Source organism: Ceratotherium simum, chromosome 1 (genome assembly GCF_057802395.1).
Source record: "Ceratotherium simum simum isolate JZ-2026a chromosome 1, ASM5780239v1, whole genome shotgun sequence".
Taxonomy (NCBI): Eukaryota; Metazoa; Chordata; class Mammalia; order Perissodactyla; family Rhinocerotidae; genus Ceratotherium; species Ceratotherium simum.
In genome coordinates, this window is record NC_141900.1 from 87,343,086 (window position 1) to 87,360,976 (window position 17,891).

General features: G+C 34.9%; 1 protein-coding gene across 6 annotated transcripts in view; it reads left to right on the forward strand.

Annotated features, from left to right (window-relative positions):
- The window catches only part of MKLN1 (muskelin 1), a 311,196-nt gene that overhangs the window by 236,043 nt on the left and 57,262 nt on the right, over positions 1–17,891 (forward strand). For all 6 annotated transcript variants that reach the window (XM_087430799.1, XM_004430757.3, XM_004430756.3 and 3 more), the window contains one exon: positions 12,428–12,540. In XM_087430799.1, the coding sequence (XP_087286925.1) occupies positions 12,428–12,540 (113 nt within the window). The remainder of the gene's footprint in view (positions 1–12,427; positions 12,541–17,891) is intronic.

Below are 17,891 nucleotides of genomic sequence, written 5' to 3' on the forward strand. Positions count from 1 at the left end.
AGTAGCAAAGAAAATAGGCATTAGCCACAGATATAACGTAAACTAGACAATGGCACATGAGGGAGAGGAGGCTGCTGCTGTACAAATGAAATTAGATCACCTAAAAGAAATGTAATGTGCAGCCTTTTATAGCTGTGTGTGTGTGTAGTTTTATATGTGTTTGATTTTCATAGTAAACTGTGGAGTATTTCCAGATTTTCAGTGCATTTATATTTTAATGCCATCATATGAGAATTATTGCAATAAAAGAGAATTAAGATATATTTTTAGAAGGAGAGAATATCAAATTAGGTAGCTGAAGTGTTGGTATATCCATTAATTGCTAAACACTGTTAACAAGCCTATAAATAATTTCCTTTAGTTATTCTTCTTTGCTACCTTTTGGATTTTATTCTGTAACTTTTTTTTTTTTTTAAAGATTTTATTTATTTATTTATTTTCCCCCCAAAGCCCCAGTAGATAGTTGTATGTTATAGCTGCACATCCTTCTAGTTGCTGTATGTGGGACACGGCCTCAGCATGGCCGGAGAAGCGGTGCGTCGGTGCGCGCCCAGGATCCGAACCCCGGGCCGCCAGCAGCGGAGCGCGCGCACTTAACCACTAAGCCACGGGGCAGGCCCTATTCTGTAACTTGATACCAAAAATTTTCCTTAGGTTTCTACAGTTTAGGTCAGCTTAAATACCATTATATTTAGAGGTTAATTTTAAAATTATAATAGGTTTCAAATTACCGTCTTGAAAAGCAAATAATACCAAAAATTTAGTATAATTTTATGATTTGATTTTAGAAAACTTTACTGCATAGAGTGCCAAAAAATATCCATCCAAGTGATATTTTACTTTTTCCAAGTGTAATAAATATTCAGTTCTGTTATTGTGTTATGCTGACGCATAGTGCATCAGGAATGAATAGTTTTTATTGACTCACATTACAAAATAATTAAGAATAAAAAATTTACTATATAGATAGTAATCTTCTTGGGATTAATGTATTTTCACAAATGTTTTGTAAGTAACAAGAAGAGAAATTATAATATTTCATTTAAAATTAACTGCTAAATTTGTATAGTAACCTGTGAGCTGGTTTAAGAGTATTATTAGGGTCACTTTGGAAAAGGTTTATTTCAGGGCATAGGATTTGCCTGCCTATTCTTGACCCCTCTTCCCCAAAGCCCTTTCCTCCCACAGAAATAGGTTTGACTCAGCTGTAGAGTCTTAGGCATCTTTTTTTTCTACCTGGGAGTCCAGTAAATATACATATGCTTATATATTAAAGAACCAGATTTATATACAAATTGGTTTTTTTAATCCAGAAAAGTTAAATACTTTATGAAAATAGAGATGAAAATTTGTGTTTAGATTGTCTACAGTAGCTTTTTCCCTCTTTTTGAACATACAGTGGAATTTGTAATGCTTTTCTTTTTCAGTCATACTGAAAATATTCTTAAATGCTTTTTTAAAAATTTGCTAGTAATATACTAAAGAAGAGTGTTTACTTGAAAAGCTTCTTTCATTTTTGAAACAAAATGCTGCTTTCCCTAAATGTGAAAGTAATATGGTTTACTTTAACCTTTAATGCTCACCTCATCAGAGAGCAGAAGGAGTTTTCATAGTGCTTACTGTGTTGATTATTATGGGAGCTAGGCCATATGCAATAGGTAAAGTACGTGTGTAAAAGAAGAGAAAATAATTTTCCTCTTTTTAAAAAAATAATCCATGAGATTTGAAAATGGAAAGTAAAGAGATTCAAATGATAGGCAAATGTCCTGACAGAATAGTGTGAGCAGAGTCGTTGAGGATTAAAAGCTAACTTTTCAGGTCAAGAGATCCTTGAAGTGAAATAATTACAGTAGAGTGATAAAAGTCATTACAGTAGAGTGATAAAAGTCCAAATATTTTTCTGTGATATCTTTGTCTTATGCACTAAGGGTAAGATTTCAGCAGACTCTTGGTGGTCAAGGTCCTTATCCCCACTCTCTTTAAAAAAATATTTCAAAGAGTGGAAAAGAATGAATATTTACTTGATGTGCTTTAGAAACAATAATTATAAGAAAGCATACTACGAATGACTATTATAGTTATGAGATGTTACTCTAGATGGGATCTTTAAAGGAAAAGTCTCTTTTTGATACCTTTTGAGGATTTGTATAGGTTAACAAAGGTCTACAAAGAAAAATTGACCTGTATCCATACTTCTAGTATTGGCACTAGTTTATAAAAAGTAATAGAAGTACTTTGGAAATATATTTTTAAGCAAATATTTCTACCATAGAAAATTTAGGGACTTATCCTATCAGTAGAAGGATTTTTATTTGGAGCCATTTTTGTATCTGTTTCAGTGCTTTTTTTTTAAACTTGCTGAATGCTGGGTCAAGCTTTATTTAGGCCTATGGGTGATGGTCAAACTAGACTTTCAGCCTTTAAAAGGAACCAAAAACATAAAGTCTAGTATAAGTAAATAATCATGGGTGGCCAATTAATATAAAGTTGCCCATAACTCAAATGGCTTGATGATCAATATGTTACCATTATCGCTTACAGTGTGGAAACAGTAGTGACTATACATGAGTGTTGAGGTTGAAAGGGTTTAACAGATTCAGGTGATCCTTTGTGTGAGTAATAGGGATGGCGTATAAAACATGTTAGTGTGGAATTTTTCCTTTTGCTTTTTAAAAAAGTTTAAACAATATGTTTCAAAGAAGATGTTACTTGAGACCTCTCATCTCCATTTTGATATCTTGAAATGCGAATTGGGTTAGAAGTGATGATTCTTTTAAAATTTATTGTTGACCATAGAGGGGAAAACTAGAAGAAAACATACTAAAATATTGACATTCGTTATGTCTAGGTGTTACAACTACCAGTGGTTTTCAATTTTCTTCTCTAAAATGTATTAAAATTTTTTATGATTAATATGTATATAATTTTGAGAAAATTTTATTCACCAGCATTCCTTTTAGGAAGAGAACTGTATTTATTTGGGAAGATGCTTTAGGGTACAGAGTAGAATGCTGAGGAGACCTGATTGTAGAAGGAACTATTCTTTGTAATACCAAGTTGAAGAACTTACTTGTTAGGACCAGAGAAAGGGAATGAGAAACATAAAGAGATCTTGTGTTGGAGCCAACAAATGGCAGAATGCCACACTTGGTGACATGACTCTCTTTCCCTCACCAAAATCTTAGAAGTTTTCTCTAGTAAAATCGAGTTGGGAGTTGATATATATATCACCAGTATGAACTGTTGATGTAGTTAGGTTTGGGGTAGGGCAGGAGTGCTGCTTTTGGGGATTCAGGTTTCTGGAAGCAGAGAGAAATGTAAGGAAAGATGCTGTAGGACAGGTCGTAGTAAAAGCTTTGAACTTTCACAAGACTCTGAAATTGTGATTTAGGTTAAGTTTAAACAGGTGTCTGGTTGTGAGAGTGGGTAATCCAGGAATCTGCTATGATCAAGAAAAAACAAAAGAAATTAAAAAAACACTATTCAAAAGCCTAGTAAATTTTAGGGGGCTGGCCCCATGGTGTAGCAGTTAAGTGCGCGTGCTCCACTGTTGGTGGCCCAGGTTCGGATCCTGGGCGCGCACCAACACACCGCTTGTCAGGCCATGCTGTGGCGTCGTTCCCATGTAAAGTGGAGGAAGATGGGCACAGATGTGAGCCCAGGGCCAGTCTTCCTCAGCAAAAAAAGAGGAGGATTGGCATGAATGTTAGCTCAGGGCTGCTCTTCCTCACAAACAAAACAAAACAAAACGTCTAGTAAATTTTACACTGTGCCATTCCAAATCTTTCATTTCTGCTAACCATTGCTGTCTATATTCCCTTTGTCACCATTTTCTATCCTTTTGGTATTTCCATATTTTCTTAGATGAGACTTCATGAATGGGCTTTCAGAGGGCCCGTGATACTCTTGAAATGTTGTGCAATATTTTTGTTTGTCTGCCTTTGTGGAGTTTGCTGGGAAGATTCCTTACCTTTTTCTTTCTTTCTTTTTTTTTTTTTTTTTTGGCTGAGGAAGATTCACCCTGAGCTAACATCTGTGCTGTCTTCCTCTATTTTATATGTGGGTCGCTACCACAGCATGGCCGCCAACAAGTGGTGTAGGTCTGTGCCTGGGAACTGAACCAGGTCACCAAAGTGGAGCGCACTGAACTTAACCACTAGGCCACGGGCCAGCCCCCATTACCATATTTTTTTAAAGGGTTAAGTACCTCTATTAATTTTTGACATTCAGTGGTAAATACTGCTGAACTAGGTATTCAAATAAAATTTCACATAAAATTCTTTACTCTGCATAGGTAGTATTCATTATTGAAATAGTGTTAAAAAGTAAACTGTTGCCCACCTTTCTCCTAGTCTTAGCTTTTTTCCAGATTATTTATTGCTAAATCTGAGGTGTGTGAGGAAGAGAATAGTAGGTGATCAAGTCAGAGAGGTAGTGAGGGGCCAGATTGTGTTGAGTCTTTTAGGCCTTTGTAAGAACTTTAGCCTTTATTCAGAGTGAGATGGGAAAACATTGTTGGATTTTGAGACGTGCTGTGAACTGGCTTTGCATTTCAACAGAACAAACTGGGTGAAGGGCAGAAGTAGAGAGACCTTTTAGGAAGCAGTTACCAGAGAAGTGATGATATAGCATTGGTTTATACTAGAGTGGTAATAGATAGTGTGGAGAATTGGTCAGATTTTGGATGTTTTTTAAAGGTGTCGTATAGAGTTGATCAGATTTGTTGACAGATTGGATGTGAGGTATGAGAGAAAGGAGTGAAGGATGACTCAGGGTTTTGACCTGGGCAATTGGAAAAATAGTGTACCCATTCCCTAAGATTGGTAAAACAAGAAGATCAAATATGGTGGGTTGTTCAGCAGCTCGATTTTAAGATAGATTAAGTTTGAGATGCCAATTAGGCCTCCAAGCAGATATGTCAAGTAAGCAGTTGGATATATTAGTTTGGGGTTCAAGAGCCAGATGCAGGCAGAATAATCATTTCCCTCTCTATATTTATGTAGCACTTTATTCATACTGTTTTTACTATGAAGATTTCCATGCTTGTATAGGTGTTATGTATCCCATTGCTATTAGATTCCCCCTCCCCGCCCCCCACCCCTAGTGTCTTACTGAGGGGGGAAGGATAAGGATCTTGCCTTATTTATTTTTATAGCCACAGAGTCTGGTAGGGAGTAGATGTGCACTAAATATTTGTTGAATTTAATCAAAATTTTAAAATCCATTTTTCTCCAAATGGAAAGAAAAATATTTAATTGGAGACTGCACTCTAATATTTCTGTGAACCTTGGTGAATGGATTATGTCATGATGTCATTTATTCTAATATTTTTTCTGGGGTGAATTTATGTTGTTGGTTATATTCTAATAGATGTAAATTTTCTGATGATTCTGCTTTCTCTTTTCTAGTATATAGACTATGCTTCCTTAAAGCTGTAGTTATCATTACCTTGGGATCTAGGTAGAAAAATTAAACGTTATATTGAGCTTTGCATTCTTTAGGGTAACATTTGGTGCTTTTTGAATTTAATTTGGGTACAAGAGCAGAATCTGGGATATCCTTGGAATTTTTTCTCTAGAAATCTTTCTATTTCTATTATAAAACTGTCAATAGCATAATTTACAAAGGTGCTTTCATATACTTCAAGTATTTATCTCATCATTTATGTACCAGAGCCTTCTTATAACTGCTACCATTGGGTTGATCTTAATCATCTTCAAAGAGATTGTATTTATCATAAATCTTTGAAAGAACCTTTTCTAGTGCAGTCTTACTGATATAACAACCACATATAGTGGTTGGGAGTTGTGTTTATGGGAAGCGGGGATGTTAGACATGTGTGTATTAGACATCCCTGAGTTTGAATCCTGACTTTACCACTGACTTTTTGTTTAATCTTGAATGAGTTATAATGATAAAAATGAGAATAAGAAGTTATTGTGAGAGTTAAATGAAATAATGAATTTATATATTAAGTATATATTATTTATATATTTATTTTTATATGCAACATATTAATATACAATATATACTGATCTGCTGAGAGAATTTTTTGTATGTCTAGAGACCTTGTTTTTGTGTGTGTGTATGTTTTTGACAGAATCTCACAGTGGAAATATTTTAAAACAATTTAAAAATTTTTGAAAAATAATTTAAAACAACTTGAAAAGTAGTGTTGAGGGAAAAAATAACTCATCCATAATCCCACATTCTAACTAACCAATGTTATTTCAGTATATTTATGTATATTGTCCTAATTGATATTTTAGAAAGGAAGGGAAACCATAAATATACTTCTAAGATTTTTAGAAAAAAAATTTAAAACCCATTTAAGAATTTTATTGATAAACATTAGGTAGGTTTAGTAGAGTTTGAAGAACCTGGAAGTTTCATCTTTATAAAGCTGATGCCTAAGTACTGAAATATAGTTTGGAGAAGCCCAGTTATTATTTTAAGTATGCATTTTGAAGGTTTCCAGAGCAAGGGCTCTTAATCTATTGAAGTTATATACAAAATTTTGTCTGTATGTACATTTTTCTGGAAAGAGAATCAATGAGTTCACATCATCAAAGGGACTCAACTCAAAAAATTAAGAACATCTTCACTGGAGTAAAATTTCAAGAAGTTCATTTCAGTTTCTTTAGAGTGGCTTATATTTCAAAGCAATTATGGCTTCCCTCTGTTTCATGTATCTTGTTCTTAAGTGTTAAAAATTTAATAATACCTAAATTTTATTTTCTTTTTTCAGTCTTTAATTTTTTTTCGTTTTGCCACAGCTCTAAAGATGGAGTGACCATTAAAAAAAAGTGCATGATGGCATAAATTTTACTATTTAATTTTCAAAGCTTTCTTCCATCTTAAGTGAATTCTATCATTCATGGTGGAGAAGGAATGTAGTATGTTGTCCCACTGAATGTGTGTCAGTTTTATTGATTATAATCCCTGTACCTGGCACCTCTCCACTTAGATTCTTCAACTCTGAATTGGGTTTCAGCTCTGGGTAAAGTAAGGTGAATAGAAAGAGAAAAAAGGCATGTCTATTTTGTTTCGATGTGGAAGTCTGTTCAGATGAAAATTTAAATGTCCACTGTACCAGGCAGTTTTTTGTTGGGTAACTCTTCATTGAATTTTGAGAACCTACAGTACCAGCCTTTTTCCCTTTCTCAATCAGAATAGGTAGTAAGACTCAGGCAAAATGCCAGTATTTGGTATCTACAAAAGCAGTTGAAGAGTGTTGCTTGTCACTTGGAAGAGCCCTTCTATGGAAATCTGAACCTTTGACTATTCTATGCCAATTATACGCAAGTGCTCTCATTTTTTTTTTTTTTTTTACATATGGTACCACATAATTAATTAGTTTTCCTTGATAGTCCTTAAAGAAACTTTTGAAAGAAATAGGTAAACATGAGTTTTGATTGTTAATTACAAATATATTCATATGGCTATATTTCTGTAGCTACATATGACATGAATCTTTTTCTTTCATACAGTTATTAGAAAGAAATTGTGAAATACAGCCCTAATTAAGAATACAAAGTATATTGTCATAGGCAGAAAATACAACCTTTTAGTGGGGAAGGTAACTATATGTTGAATTCACCCAAAAGATCAGTCTCTAGATAGTTTTGTAATCATAGCTTTATGTAGGAATATACCTCTATTTAAAAAGGGAGGCGGATGAATCCAATTGATAATCTGCTACGTCATGAACATTCAAGGGAATGGCTAAAGGTAAGATTAAAGAACGTATAAAATATCTTTCCCTTTCTAATTTGTCTGTCTCTTTAAAAATTCTCGTGTCAGTTAAAGATCTTACTAACTGCACTTTCAGAAGGATTAAATGCTTAAACTAAATGTCCTGACAGAGTTTCATTTTTATTTTGAACAGAAATTTGTGTTTTTTAAAACTTTATTTTTCATTTCATTTGTTTTTCTTTCTGTGTCGTAATAATTAAAATAACGTCTTTCACTAGCCTGTTAACCCTTCTCCTGCCTCTTCCTTTTGACACAAAAATTTTATCTAAGATTGGGCCCACACTGTGTCAGTGCGTAGTATATGCATTCTATACTGTTTCAAAGCATAAAAAATGGATTTAATTAGGAAAATAGTGTGCCATCTTGTGGAGGATTATGCAGTCAGCACAGCCTGATTTACCCCTAAGAATCTGAGTAGAAGAATCCGAGTAGAAGCATAGATATTGTAGTTGGGCATATAAAATAAAAAGCCTCCTTCTTTGTGCAAAATGGTGTGAAGACACCGATGTGTTAACATTTCTGCCTTATTTTTAGTGTATATAAGATGTGTAGATTAGTACTAGTGGTAGTAAGTAGCTGTAGGGTTTATTTAATACTGGTACCAAAAAGACCTGTACCAAAGAAGATGGTTGAATTTTAGTTTTTGTGGCCTGAATAATGACTGATTGATTAGTTGGTGATTGATTCATTTAGTCTCTTAGAATGAAATTGGTTTGACATTTTGAACATAGGCTGTTATTGGTCACTATACTTCCATTCCCTCTCTTTCCCTGGCTCTTCCTTTTCAGTCAGTCCTGTATGCTGCAAGCTCAGATCTGACCATGTCACATCTCTGCTTGAGATCTTCTGTAGCTACTCCACTGTCTGTGCAGTCGAGTTCAAAGCCTTTATATTGTCATTTAACCCCTTCCATGATCTGGCCACTACTTGTCTTTTAACCTCATCTCCACCTACTACCTTTTGTGTTCTTCTTTTTTTTAAAAATTTTTTTGGTGGGGAAGATTAGTCCTGAGCTAACATCTGTTGCCAATCCTCCTCCTTTTTGCTGAGGAAGATTAGCCCTGAGCTAACATCTGTGCCCATCTTCCTCCGCTTTATGTGAGATGCCTGCCACAGCATGGCTTGACGAGCGGTGCCTAGGTCCACACCCGGGAGCCAAACCCACAAACCCCAGGCCACCAAAGCGGAGCGTGTGAACTTAACCACTATGCCACTGGGCCGGCTCCTTGTGTTCTTCTTTTAAATTGAACAGTGCATTTATTCATCACACAGTTTTCACTACTTTGCATGCGTTATTTAATTCTCACAGTAGCTTTATCTGATAGATACTGTGTGCCATATTAGAGATGAAGAAAACGATGGAAGATGAAGAAACCGAGATCTGCCTGACTTTAGAGTCCATGCCTTTTAAAACACTTTTTGTGTGTTTTTCTGTCCCTATACCTTTGTTATACTTTTTACTCTGCTTGAAGTGTCCTCTTTGTCCCCCGTTCTGCCATCAAAGCTGCCTTCTGATACATAGGCCAAATACCACTGTCACTGTGAAACTTTTCCTGAGTCCCCTCAACCAGGTATACTCTCTTCCCTCTTTTGAACCCTTATGGTGCTTTTTTATCTTTCTTATGGCACTTAGTCTGCCCTGCATTATGGTGATTTATGTATTTTTTTGTATTCTTGACTAGATTGTAAGCTCCTTGAGGATAGGGACTATGTTTTTTCTTTTTATTCTCTAAATTGCCTTGCCAATTATGATTAGTACTCAAAAAATATTGGTTGAACGTTCTTCTAAGTGCTGGGAGAAAAGGAGAGCCTCTATAGTCTGTGCTCCTTTAAGAAAAAAATATAGAGAAAGGGCTCCTGCTCGGGGAGGATTGTACTGCCCCAGGGATGTACATGAATATATATATATATATATATATATATATATATATATATAAATATAATATATAACATAATATAATATAAATAGTATATAATATATGTAATATAATATATATAACACATAAGCGTGAGAATGGACATCCAGTAAACCAAGCTATTACCCTGTTGCAAATATTTTCTTTTTTCTACTTTCTTACTTCTCACTACAGTTCTCTCCAATTGTTTTTATAATCTTTAAAAGTTTTTGATATCCCTTATGCATTAAATACTTTTGCTGGTGTTTGTTTCTAGATAATATTTCATCTCTGAATGACTTAAATGATTATATGATTTAATTAAAATTTTATTAGGTATTTTGTTCAGGTATGTCAGAAGGTCTTGTTTCTATCCAGTTCATTCAGTTTTACTATTAAACTTCAACTAGGACCACAAAGCGTTCACGAACAAGAGTGACATCTTGGGTTAATTCCATTGGGATGCTTGCTCTGTGCCAGATTTTATTTTGCTCAGCTATCAATGAGGCTGTTGTGGAAATGTGGGTTTTCTTTGCTGTGAGAATTTATGCGTACAAAGAGACCTGCTTTTCAGAAAGAACATTGAGAACCCAGAGCCCAAGAGGAAGGGTTATTAAAGTTAATGAACCAGGGTAACCTTATCCAGAGGGTACCCAGAAACACTATAAAACAAAAGGTCGATTGCTATTGCTATTTTAGTTATATACCCCTTCCCTCTCCAGGCTTCAGAATTTAATTGGGTTAATTGCCTTTATAGTGAGGCCTTGGCAAATAATTTTTAAGCCGGATGTAAATTCTTTAAATTTTTTTTTCCTGTAAAATTCTAAGTATCTGGGCGTTACTGTGTGCCATTTGGGAAACAGAATATTATTTAACTAATGATAATGGATTGTTTTATAGTTCTGAAATATGACAGTTTTTTAATAGTTTAAAATAATTGCCATCATTTCACATTTGTACAGAGCAAAAGTCTTCTAGGTGTGGAGTTAGACATGGAATTAGATACAGTAATACTTTTTTATTGCATTTGTGGTACTCAGTAACTACGAAGTATTTTTTATTTTGTACATGTTTTAGTGGTACAAATGCTTTCATGCTTGACAGAATGATTTCATGTAACTTATGTTTGAAGAACTTCATCACAACACTGAGAATTTTGTAGATGAAAAAACGAAGACCCAGGGAGGTTGTGACCTGTACTTCATTACCCAGTTAGCACTAGAACTCAATTCTGTTCCTATCTAGAAGCATTGTTTTGATTTCCCTAGGTTCTTGGGGCATAGAATGGGACATTTCACTTAGAGTTTGAAATTATATGAAAATGGGACAAAAATTTCTTAGAAGATAGCCCAACTCTATGAATGGCAAGAATTTTATTAAACAGTGTTACTGTATTTCCAAGTGCACTTTGAATTGTAACCCTTCATGGTGGAATATAACTTAGATGACAGTCTCCACTTCTATAGCCATGTCAGTTAGAGAGTAGAAGGCTTTATAGTTTTCCTGTAATGTCTTATTTAACTTTTTAAAAAATAATTGGTGGGTTTGTGTAACCAGGTAGACATAAGACATATATAAAGGGGGAAATATTTGAAGAAAGGAAAGGCACTATTATTATAGTACAAAGAAGGATGGATGATACACAGTGTTATGTATAAAGATTTTCACTATTCACTGAGCAATAAATCAGTTTTGTCACAGTGATAAAGTCCCTGGATATAATAGACATTTGACAGTTAGAAGAAACCAAATTGTCAAGATACCTAGAAAGAAAAATTAACTACTTAACGGTTGATTTCAGAGGAGTTAAACCTACCACAGTATATTTGGAAAAATTTCCCCCTGTTTCCATAGGAATACCAAGGCTATGCATCACTTTATTCTTAAGCTATCTAACTTTAACTCACAGTTAGGTTTTTTTTTTTTTTGTGAGGGAGATCAACCCTGAGCTAACATCCGTGCTAATCCTCCTCTTTCTTTTGCTGAGGAAGACCGGCTCTGAGCTAACATCTATTGCCAATCCTCCTCCTTTTTTCCCCCAAAACCCTCCAGTAGATAGTTGTATGTCACAGTTGCACATCCTTCTAGTTGCTGTATGTGGGACACGGCCTCAGCATGGCCGGAGAAGCAGTGCGTCGGTGCGCGCCCGGGATCCGAACCCGGGCCGCCAGTAGCGGAGCGCGCGCACTTAACCGCTAAGCCACAGGGCCAGCCCAACTCACAGTTAGTTTTAACTATTGTTTTTGGTTTCCATTGTTTTTGGTTTTGCAATAGAAGGCAATTTTAATGTGAAGTTTTTTCAGAAATAGCTAGATGTCTTTATATTTTATACCATATGTTTCTTTGGGATTTCTATTTTTTTACAGTCAGTAGCTGCATTGTTAAGAAGGTGGTAAATATAAACTTTTTGTGGCCTAACACAGAAACTCCTAAACTGGCTGCACATCAGATTCACCTCAGATACTTTAAAAATACATACTCTTTTTATCCACTGAAGACCTATGGAATCAGAATCTTAGGGAACACCTTCTAGTTATCTGTATTTTTATAACTCTCTTGAAATAGTGGTTCTGCATCAGCCTTTCCATATACTAATGTTTAGAAAATATTAGTTTAGTATATATTTTGGAATGTTATCAGTTTAAAAATTTCATTTTTAAGTTTATTTAGATGTATCTTCTTAAATGATCTTAGAAACAACTGGCTAGGTCTGGATGCCTATGCTTAAATTTTGTCCTTAAGTTTATTGTTTTACATGTGTTTTCTAATTTTCGTAGAGACTGTTTATTTGTTTGGTGGCTGGGATGGAACACAAGATCTTGCTGACTTCTGGGCGTACAGCGTGAAGGACAACCAGTGGACATGTATCTCTAGAGACACTGAGAAAGAGGCGAGTTCTCAGACCTTTCATCCATGTGTAGTATGATAAGGGTGTGGGTATGCACTTTTTTTGCGGGATGATTTGTATTCTTTTCTAATGTCTGTCAGCAGTGGTAGCAGAAGAATTTGTGGTGAACAAGTTTTGTTTAAGTACTCTTGCATTCCAGCTTCTATACCTGGTTCTTCAACTACTGGTACATGAACAAAACTATCTTATAGAGATAAGTAGAAATAGATATCGAATACTTAGTTTTTAACTGTTTTAACCTGGAAATGTAACTGTGTAACTATCTTTTTCCTCATGTCCCTGTCACTCTACTCTTATTTTGACCATTCGTCTTGTTTTGATTTCCTCTGGAAAAATGTGCTTTTGATATTCTCACTATCTTGCTATTTTGGTCCCTCACTATTTGACTATGTATCGGTTTTCACGAGTAATATATATTTTATTTTTAGCTAAAATTGTATGTATATAATCATATGTATGTCTATCTATTGATACATATATACATAAGGCATTTCCATGGTGAATAAGATGGCTTGGATTTATGGCTCTGAGTTAAGTAAGTGCATTATTAAACACTGGTATAAAGCAAATATTAATTCATTAATTTTTTTCCCCAAGTCTTTATAGAATTTTTTATTGTACCCTTCATCTAAGCTGTTGCAGATTACTAAGTGAAAAATAAACTATAGCAAAACAGTAAGAGCTACAAATGAAAAATGGGAGAAAAAGACCTAACTCAAGACCCCACTGATTTTAATCTGGGCATGCCATTTCAAAAAGATCTGCTCGAATATCTTTAATTCTAGGAAACTAGATTCTTGCATACTCAGTGTATTCCAATGATTAATCATTTGGGTAGTTTTTATCTTTTCAAAGATATCTTAAAGTTCTGATGTCTATTTATTATCCCTGTGAAAGTATGTAAAAATGGCCTTTGCTTTTCAGTATTAAAGTACCATTTTCTGAAATGATTATTTCTATCCTTAACAAAAATAAAGACAGATCTAAAAAAATACCTAACATTTCTCTTAAACTATTTTAAATCTAGGTTGATTGCATCTGTAATTATTCTTGCAGTAAGTCTAGGATTCATCCTGAAATTCTCCCCCTTCTTTATAGAGTATATCTAATTAGTGCCTAAGTTCCAACAATTCTAGCATCCAATATTGCATTTCAGATCTGTCTTTTACTATCTATTCCTTTTGGCACTGCTTCCAACTTTATGGTTTCTTTCTTCAACTTTTTTGCCTCTGTCCTTGATCCCCCGATCTATTTTCCATTCGTTAGCACAGTCTTGAACACACTTATTTGGCCATGTGACACCTGCTTAAACCCTATGGTTAGCTTAAGTCCCTTTTCAGTATCTATTATATTCTATCTATTACATTACATGCACCCACAAAACTTCAGTGGCATGTAGTAATGGGCATTTATTTTGCCCACAAGTCTACAGATTGGGCCATTCTTTGGGTTTTGGCTGGGCTCACTCATATTTCGGGAGTCAGCTGGCTGTCAGCTAGTCTAGGGTAGCTTCAGCTGAGACTACTTGGCTCTGTTCTATGTAGTTGCTCAACTTCCTCATGGCTAGGTAGGTCTGGTTCTCATGTCAGAGGCAGGGCTGCAAGGGGGATGAAGTGGACATGAGCACTCCACCAAATTTGTTACTATCTTATTGGCCGAAGGAAGTCATTTGACCAAGTCCAGAGTCACTGTATGGTGAGGGGCACTTTCAAAGGGCATAGATATGGGGAAGTGTGAATAACAATAACAATAATCATAGTGATAAAGCCATTTATCTCCCTTAGTTCCTTTTGCTTAGAGTAAAAACTTCAAATTTCTCATGATGATTTGGTCCCTATGAACCTTTCCAGCCATTTCCAGACTTTGTGTGCCAGCCATACTGTAGTTGCTGGAATTATTCAATTTCTCTGTTATGTCCTTTGGCAATAGTGTTTTCCCTGTTTGGAATTAACAGAGGGTCTTCTCCTACGCACCCAGCTTTTACCTAGTAAATGCCTACTTATTCTTTAAAACTCACTTCAGACTTCACTTCCTCTGTGAAGCCTTTCTTGACCTCCCCACACAGAATTAGAAGCTTCCTTTGGTATACTCATTTAACCCCTTATATTCCTTGAATGGGTTACTATAATGAATGGTTTACATTCCTATTTCTCTACCTAGACTCTGAATTCCTTAAGGCATGAAGAGTATGCTTACTCTTTAGTGAGTAGATAGGTGAGATAAGTTAAACGAAAAGTTAATGCTGGAAAAAACAAGGGAATGATAAAAATACAAAATTCAGGAGAGTAGCTGCTTTGGTGGGAGTGGGGGCGGGGGACGGTGGTCTACAGGGGACCTCAAAGGTAATATTAATGTTCTACTTCTGAAGCTCAGTATGGGTATTATTTTTTATACCATTTACATATGTTATAAGTAATATTTAGAATGAAATTAATAATTATTTAAAACTAATGCTGGAAAAATATAGAGATCATTTTGATGAGAACACTTTGATTCTGTTATTTTGAAGTCAGTAGGGATAAGTAAAGTGGCGACCCAATACTGGAGTTCAGATTTATTATAGTTTATTATTACTTTTTTTTTGTATGTGTGAGGATGATCAGCCCTGAGCTAACATCCATGCTAATCCTCTTTTTGCTGAGGAAGACCAGCTCTGAGCTAACATCTATTGCCAATCCTCCTCCTTTTTTTTCCCCAAAGCCCCAGTAGATAGTTGTATGTCATAGTTGCACATCCTTCTAGTTGCTGTATGTGGGACGCGGCCTCAGCATGGCCGGAGAAGCAGTGTGTCGGTGCGCACCCGGGATCCGAACCCGGGCCGCCAGTAGTGGAGCACCCGCACTTAACCGCTAAGCCACGGGGCCGGCCCTATTATTACTTTTTTCATAGAGATAACTAAAAACCTTTTGTTGCTCTGTCTTTGAATTGAATGGTAATATATATTGGCTAATATATATAATGGTAATATATATATGGCTCGAGCATAGATGCTCATTCCTTCCAAAAATTGAATAGTTAGTATTTCATGTATCTAAGTTTATTTTCTATACCAGTGAGTACAAGTTACTGTTGGATGATAGGCCCAAGGCATGTATTTTAAAATTATGATATACTATTAAAAAAAGCAGAATTAATTTAGTTTAATTCACTTAAATATGTGTCTAATAACACATTTAGGAGATTGAAAGATAATAGAATAGCACAGCTCTTAAAGAAAGTAATTATTTTATTTAGATATGCAAGTTTTTTTAGGTTTGAAACATGTTTTTTTCTTTAGCTTTGCATTTTTATAAATCTCTTTAATGTGTAGCTTAGTGGAAGACAGCTAGATTCTCATATCTGCTTCTGCATTTGATCTCTTGCGACGTGTTGTTTTGTGTGAAATATGTGAAGAAAATTGGACCTCACATAGATATGTTTTTGGGAAGGAGAGTACTATTTTAATAGCCTTTTCAGATAATTGCACGTGTTCTTTGTTTTTTCAGGAAGATTGGCACTGAGCTAACATCTGTTGCCAATCTTCCTTTTTTCTTTTTCTCCCCAAAGCCCCTAGTACTTAGTTGTTTATCCTAGTTGTAGGTCCTTCTAGTTCTCCTATGTGGGATGCCGTCTCAGCATGACTTGATGAGCGGTGAGTAGATCCACGCCCAGGATCCAAGTTGGTGAACCCCGGGCCCCTGAAGCAGAACGCACGAACTTAATCGCTGCACCACCGGGCTGGCCCTGCACATTTTCTTTTTTGATCTCATATTCCGAATTGACAAGTGGTTGTTGCTTAAAGGTAATTGCGTTATAGACTCTGAACCCATATCAGCTAACATTTGGTATTCTATTACATTAAAATCCATTGGTCTGTCTTGCTCTTTGAACGGATTCTTTTACCCCTGTGTTGGTTACTTGAAAAATATTCGTTCCCTGAGTTATACACATCTTCTAAATGTTGACATATTTTATTACTCAGTATCCCGAAACCCCCCACATTTGTTAATATCATTGTCAATTTCATTGGCAAAGTCTTTTAAATATTGGAAAAGTGTCAAGATCACAGTAGCGGGTAGAAGATTTCTAAAATTCTAATTTTTGCTTAAAAACGTGCATATTATCATTGGCAACAAATTTTGTCACTTATTTTCCTTCAAAATGACATACTTCATTCATTTTTCAGAAAACGTCTGCCATAACCGTAATGTCTGAATAACTATACTATATTTGGATGGTTAGTTTTCTTTCAAGTAATATAGTGTTCCATGGAAAGAGCAGCTAGGTCAGCTTGCAGCTCAAACAATCGAATAGGCGCTGTTCCTCGAGATAACCATCATTCATCAAGTAGCATTGTTTTATAGTTTTCTAAAGATAATGTTTGGCTTAATAGAAGGCAGCTGCATTCATATCTCTTTCTGCATTCATTCTGTTGCTATATCAAAAGTCGTGTAGCCTCTGGATTATTCCACATACACTTATAAGAGAATAATAGTGAAATTAATATTAATTTTACAGATTGAGGAAGTACCTTTCTGTTCCTAGTGACTTTAGATTTTCTCTTTCATCTCATGTCAATTTTGGTAAGTTAAATTTTTTCAAGCAGTATGTCCATTTTACCTACATTGTCAGATTTTACCTTTGTTTTTATAATAGTCCCTTATTTTCTTTTTAACTTCCAGTGACCCGATAGTGATATTCATGCTTTCGTTTCTGATATTGGCAATTTGTGTTTTCTCTTCCTTTTTAAAAAATTAGTCTTGCTAGTGGTTTATAATTCTATTAATCTTTCCAAGAACCAACTTTGTTAATCTTTTTCTGTTTTGTGTCTTTCTATTCTGTTGCTTTCTGTTATCTTTATTTCTGCTTTTCTTCTTATTTAGGGTATAATTTGCTCGTCATTTTAATAGCACTTGTGCTAATTAAGCTGAAGTGAGAAGTTCTGTTATTTTCCTATTAAAATTTCAAATTTCACACACTAGGAAATATGGCATAGATTTATTATATAGTATCTCATCTTTGTTTTTGAGATTATTAATTATGGAGGAAATTCTTTCTCAAATAACATTTCCATTTTATCTGCTGAAGATTTTCCTTGACAGAAATCTTTAATAATAAGTTTTAAAATAGTAATTAGTATGAATACTAAAGTGCAGTTTCAAATCGCCTTAATATCTGGATTAACACTATTGTCAAACTGTTCTTCCTGCCTAATATCTTTATTCCTTCATTTAATCTAAATAATAATGCTAGATTACTCTTCCTATAGTACTGATTTTTTTATGTTATATCCTGCTCTAGAGACGTTATAGTAGTTCTTTATTGCTTGCAGTATTGCATTCAGTCTCTTCTGT